At 36.8% G+C, this 5,607-nt stretch overlaps 1 protein-coding gene across 2 annotated transcripts; it reads left to right on the top strand.

The window, feature by feature from the left end:
- Positions 1-2,105: 2,105 nt before the first annotated feature.
- On the top strand, positions 2,106-5,607 carry LOC111409094. Of its 2 annotated transcripts, XM_023039014.1 has the most exons (4): positions 2,106-2,300; positions 2,603-3,454; positions 4,593-4,970; positions 5,256-5,607. In XM_023039014.1, exons 1-4 carry the CDS (start codon positions 2,219-2,221, stop codon positions 5,501-5,503), a joined length of 1,560 nt encoding a protein of 519 aa, XP_022894782.1. In that variant the 5' UTR covers positions 2,106-2,218; the 3' UTR covers positions 5,504-5,607. The 2 variants fall into 2 exon arrangements, with proteins under 2 accessions (XP_022894782.1, XP_022894781.1); XM_023039013.1 differs by lacking the exon at positions 2,106-2,300 and having other exon boundaries at positions 2,414-3,454.

Genomic DNA, 5,607 nt, shown 5'->3' with positions numbered 1-5,607 from the left:
AAATTATCTTACAATACATCACCGAATTTGTAATAAAGATGTAGAAGAAAAAGTAGAATTCTTGCACCATAATCTCCTTCCCCTTCCAATGAATGCTTCTAATATTCAATTTCTTGGTGTTAATCTTCTTGAATTTCTCTTTTGAATCTCTTTTCTTGTTGTCTTGTCTCCAATATATCAAGAACCCCTCAAAAGTATGAGAAATATGTATTTATAGGTGCCCCTCCGTTTTGTGTAGAAGTAGGGTTTTTATAGATTTTAGAACAGCCCAAAAAAACGCGTCCTAGATATTTAGTCGCAGCGCTTAGGCGCTACAAGACAGCGCCTAAGCTCTGATGATAGCACCTGGGCGCTACATCTTCAGCGCCTAGGTGCTGATGATAGCGCCTGGGCGCTATGATTGCGGCGCCTAGGCGCTGCCTCTCGGGTTCAAATTTTATCCTTTTTTTTTATCAGTTTCATAGTGCCAATGTAGCGCCTAGGCGTCGTCTTTCTGCCCCAATTCCGCGTTTTTGGCCTCTTTGTCCACTTTAATACCTCTTTTCGCACCGCCTCTCCTAATCTTCAAAACAACACTAACAAACACATAAAAAGTTCTATACTCACAAGATCTAGCATTTAATCAAGTTAAACTTGTGCAAAATCCATGAGTGAAACAAACTCATCACTTCGCGTCGTCCTCGAGCAGCTTTCGGTATTTTCGTCGTAACTTTCTTTTTTGATATCCAATTGAGGTGATTCAAAAGATGTTGGAAAGATAACTCCAAAGGCTATAATTCTTCTAGTAGTAATATTTTTCCAATTCGAACTTTTGCTATCCAAAAAATGGGTCTAAAATCGAGGTTAAAAAATCGGAACATGACTTTTTCGGCTGAAAATTAATTTGTAAGAATACTCCGACTATATTTTACTCCTTTGATTTCAAATTGCATCCAATTGATCATATGTGATTTTCAATCATCATTTTATAGTCCGAATCAACTATTTAATGTTCACACTTTGATCCTCGAACTTTGGATATCTTTCATTTTTGCCCCTTTTCATTAATTTCTTCCAATTCCATCATTTTACCTCGAGTTTTATCTAATAAATAAAATTAACGTCTAATAAGTCATAAGAGTATAAAATACGCTTAACATAGGGCAATATAGCTCCTACCCACTATGGATATGAGATCATTTTTGCCGAATATAAGGTTTTGTTACACATATAGACTAGATCATATGGTCCTACATTTTCTTCCAAGACTTCTATATAATCTCGTGAAAAGAGAAGACTTTTGCACGAATTTGCTATATTAATAAGAATAGTGTTTTCTCTCTTTTTCGTTTTTTAACAAATCGAATAACTCAGTAGATCGAACTCATTGTTGGCCATTGAAGTATTTCTCAAAGTAGGGAAAAGACTCAATAAACTTACTCACATTGATACGATAACTGAAGTAGCTACGTAAGGTCATTTTGCGAGAATCTGCATTGCTAACTTCTAGTAACTACTGAATTCGAGTTTGGGACTGGATATAACTCTTATGATGACACTCTTTTGATCGGAACTTATTTAGCTCTTGTTTGGTGAGATTAAAATCAGATTTTTAATAAATTTTGATAAAAATTGATGAAATGTGGGGCAAAAAAGTTGTGAGTCTATAAATATGTGATTAAATAATTATTAATTTTGACTTATATTGAAATTTTAATTTTAATCTCTACCAAATAGGCTTATTCGTGGTTATTAAACCATAGACCCAACATTGGTCGTTTTAAGTTCAGATAATTTTAGACATGTCGAGCAATTTTGAGGACCTCCTTGCCCACCTCCAATTTTAGAAAATAAAATGAGTAATGTTATTCATCATCAAGGTGATGAAACATCGGTGATGTGACAATCTGTTATTCTCACATTTCTCACTCTCCCTTGATACCAAGCCTCCTCCCCCTAAAATTTATATGCCCAATCCTATTAGTCTATATAGACTATCACATTATCGATAATTCTATTATCATAATAATAAATAGTATTATTCAAATAAAATGCATGCATTTATGGGAGAGGCCCCACAGCACCCAAATCCAGGATCAATGTATAGAGAGGGCGACCCCCTGCCCACGCACGCCCCTCGCAACCCCGCACACCCCATCATCATCCCCACTCCATCTACCTATTTGAGTCCAATTTTTCTGAGACATTCTGATTTATCCACTTCTGGATCTATTCTCCAATGGCCAAAAGTAAAAATCCGAGAAAACTCACAAAGAAACATCAATTTAATCAGAATATGTATTCTCAGAAACAAGAAAAACATCATAATAATAAATAGTATTATTCAAATAAAATGCATGCATTTATGGGAGAGGCCCCACAGCACCCAAATCCAGGATCAATGTATAGAGAGGGCGACCCCCTGCCCACGCACGCCCCTCGCAACCGCGCACACCCCATCATCATCCCCACTCCATCTACCTATTTGAGTCCAATTTTTCTGAGACATTCTGATTTATCCACTTCTGGATCTATTCTCCAATGGCCAAAAGTAAAAATCCGAGAAAACTCACAAAGAAACATCAATTTAATCAGAATATGTATTCTCAGAAACAAGAAAAACAACATTCATGGGTGGTTGTAAGAAATCTCTTCACCTGCAAATATGTGCAAGTACAACAGCAGGAGCAGAAGGAACAACAGAATCAGGAGCATCAAGATGGCCATAAAGAGAAAAGACAAGAACAAAAGCAAAAGCAAAAGCAAAAGCTAAAGCTAAAGCAAAAGCCACAAGAACAGCCACTGCCGCCGCCGATACCTCCGGAGGAAAGCCACCAGAAATGCAAGAATACAAAACAACCAAAAGAAAATCAGCCACCCCCACCCAACAAAATGAAGCCAAAGCAAGAGCCACCAGCGGCGGAGGAAAGCAACCAGAAATACAAGAAAATGAAAGAACCAATAAAAGAGCCGCCGCCGGAGGAAAGCAACCAGAAATGCAAGAAACTCAAACAAGCAAAGAACGAACAAACCCTGGAGGAAATGAACAAAAAAAGCAAGAAAATGAAGTGTTCAGGTTCACTTTGCAGCAACACAAAAATAATGCAAAGACCTGAAATTTCATCACCCACAGAAACCCAGAAAAAAAGATCATTAATGGCTTCTTCTTCTTCAGAAATTGACGGTTCAAATAGATCCACCAGAACTACGTTAAGTGAACTAAATGGGACTGGGTTTTCATCTTCATCTTCTTCACTTTCAGTTTCATGTGCTTCACCTTCAATTTCTGGATCCTTCAGAGGAATGCCTTTTAGGAAACTTTCTGGTTGTTATGAATGTAGAATGGTAGTGGATCCTGTTCTTGGAATGACTAGAGATCCCTCTTTAAGAGCGACGATTTCTTCATGCCCTGAGTGTGGTGAAATATTCACAAAAGCTGAAAATTTGGAGCTTCATCAAGCTGTTAGACATGCAGGTAATTCTCCATTAATTTCCTCTCTTCCGTGCATGTTTGGCAAAGTCTATAATTGCTTATAAGCTCATTAAACTCTATTTAAATTATTTTTGTCACACATTTAGTATGACTCACAATTTTACTTACTTTTACTCACTCATTATCATTCACATATTACCTAAAAGCATTTTTTCTTTGTTGGAGTAATCACTCCTATCAACTTAATCCCTTTTTTGTTTTTTTTTGTGGGATAAGTAAAAATAGTTAGCATGACTTTGTTTACCCTAATACGAATATAAAAGAAAACGTGACAATAATACTGGAAACATTAGTAGGATGACTTAAGTAACTGAAGTATTTCAGTGGGACAAACATATGTATCGTGTGGTTAAATTGTTCATTTAAATTACTAAATCTTGGATCAGAATCATTTAAATCACGATAACTTGGACGTCGAGTGAATCCATCCACACACACCGTTTCTCTCTCTCACTCAATCGGTTGGATGCTTCCTGATTTAAATGGTATGTGGTTTGAAATATCGTAATTTAAGTGAATTATCCATGCATTCTCATCCGACATTCTCATTGAAGTATTTCTCTTTTTATAGATATAGAAATTTCCATTAATAAGAGGGACATGAAATTGTTAAATTTTTATTTTAGATTTCTCGATAGAATAAATTAACAGAGTTGCGAAATGTTCAACAATTTAAATTTGTGTGAAAATGATTTTTTTTTATTATTATTCTTAATTATGTAGTCAAACTTTTTGCTTTTATTGATGATTTCAATGCCTAGTTTTGCATAATCAATGAACAAAACAGTACCCCATTAATTAACTTTCCTCAAATCTATACTCCTGGTTGTCATCTACTCCTAATTTAGATACTGAATTGTTCCACATTTTCCTTACTCCAAGCACTCTTTCCAACACATAATAAATATCCCCATGAGGAAAATCACAAACACAACCATACAAAACAACATTTATAACAAATAATACCATCAAATGTTAATTACGAATGAGCCTAGTTGACTTAAGATTTTAAACATAAGTCAATGTCACATCGAGCATACATTGACTTTATTTATAGAGTTACAAATAACTATATAATAAATATTCTCGTTTTCCATTTTTTTGGGGATCGGGCCTATAGTTTCTGAATTGGGACCAGAGGACACAAGCAAGAACATAGTGGAGATCATATTTCAGTCAAGCTGGCTAAAGAAACAGACCCCAGTGTGCAAAATTGACAGAATTTTGAAGGTCCAAAACACTCCCAAGACAATATCAAGGTTCGAGGAATACAGAGACAGCATCAAGGCTAAAGCCACCAGGCTCCACAAAAAGCACCCCAGGTGCATAGCCGATGGCAATGAACTCCTTAGGTTCCATTGCACCACTTTCATGTGCTCACTCGGCCTAAACGGGTCATCGAATTTGTGCAATTCGATTCCGAGTTGTAATGTATGTAGCATTATCAAGAATGGGTTCAAGGTCAACGCCGAAGCTGTGACTGGATTTTTTCAAAAAGGTATGTTACTTGACATATTACCACTTAATGTCTTTTCTAGTGGTGTCAATTTGATTGTGCCGATTGTATAGAGTCTGATCACACTTGTGGTAGGCCCGATCAAGCTTTACCTGTCTGTCTCATATAGGTATCTCAACGGGCCAAACCAGGCTGATTAAGGGTAGAACAAGCTCGATTTTCATGTGGGGCCATGCAGGCCAAGTCCGACCCTAATTTGTTACGGACTCTATTAAACATTAATCAGTCAGAGGAAATATGCATTTATATATTTATGTCTTTCGACAGGTATATTGACGACGGCTTCTAGCGGAAAAGCGCACGACCGAGCACGGGTGGGGTCGGACGATGAAAAGAGAGCAATGCTGGTTTGCAGGGTGATTGCAGGGCGAGTGAAGAAGAATGTGGAGGGGAGCATGGAAGAATATGACTCTTTAGCTGGAGTTGCTGGAACTTACCCAAATTTGGATGAGTTGTATGTTTTTAATCCTAAGGCTATATTGCCATGTTTTGTTGTAATCTATACTGGGTTTTAGAGTGTGCTCAATCATTTGCAGATGGTTGGCCAAAATGACAAGCCAGATTGTTGTCAAATTATTAAGTACTTCATCAATGAATTTGTCTAAGTTGTTGAATTTCA

This window comes from Olea europaea, chromosome 14 (genome assembly GCF_002742605.1).
Source record: "Olea europaea var. sylvestris chromosome 14, O_europaea_v1, whole genome shotgun sequence".
Taxonomy (NCBI): Eukaryota; Viridiplantae; Streptophyta; class Magnoliopsida; order Lamiales; family Oleaceae; genus Olea; species Olea europaea.
This window is presented reverse-complemented; position numbering and strand designations above follow the sequence as displayed.

What these genes read in the sequence shown, in the direction of transcription:
- LOC111409094 (XM_023039014.1), top strand. Translation starts at nt 2,219, where the DNA reads ATGGCCAAAAGTAAAAATCCGAGAAAACTCACAAAGAAACATCAATTT. An exon ending in TTCTCAGAAACAAGAAAAAC is followed by an intron (nt 2,301 to 2,602) that starts ATCATAATAATA and finishes AACAAGAAAAAC; the next exon opens with AACATTCATGGGTGGTTGTA. An exon ending in GACTGGATTTTTTCAAAAAG is followed by an intron (nt 4,971 to 5,255) that starts GTATGTTACTTG and finishes GTCTTTCGACAG; the next exon opens with GTATATTGACGACGGCTTCT.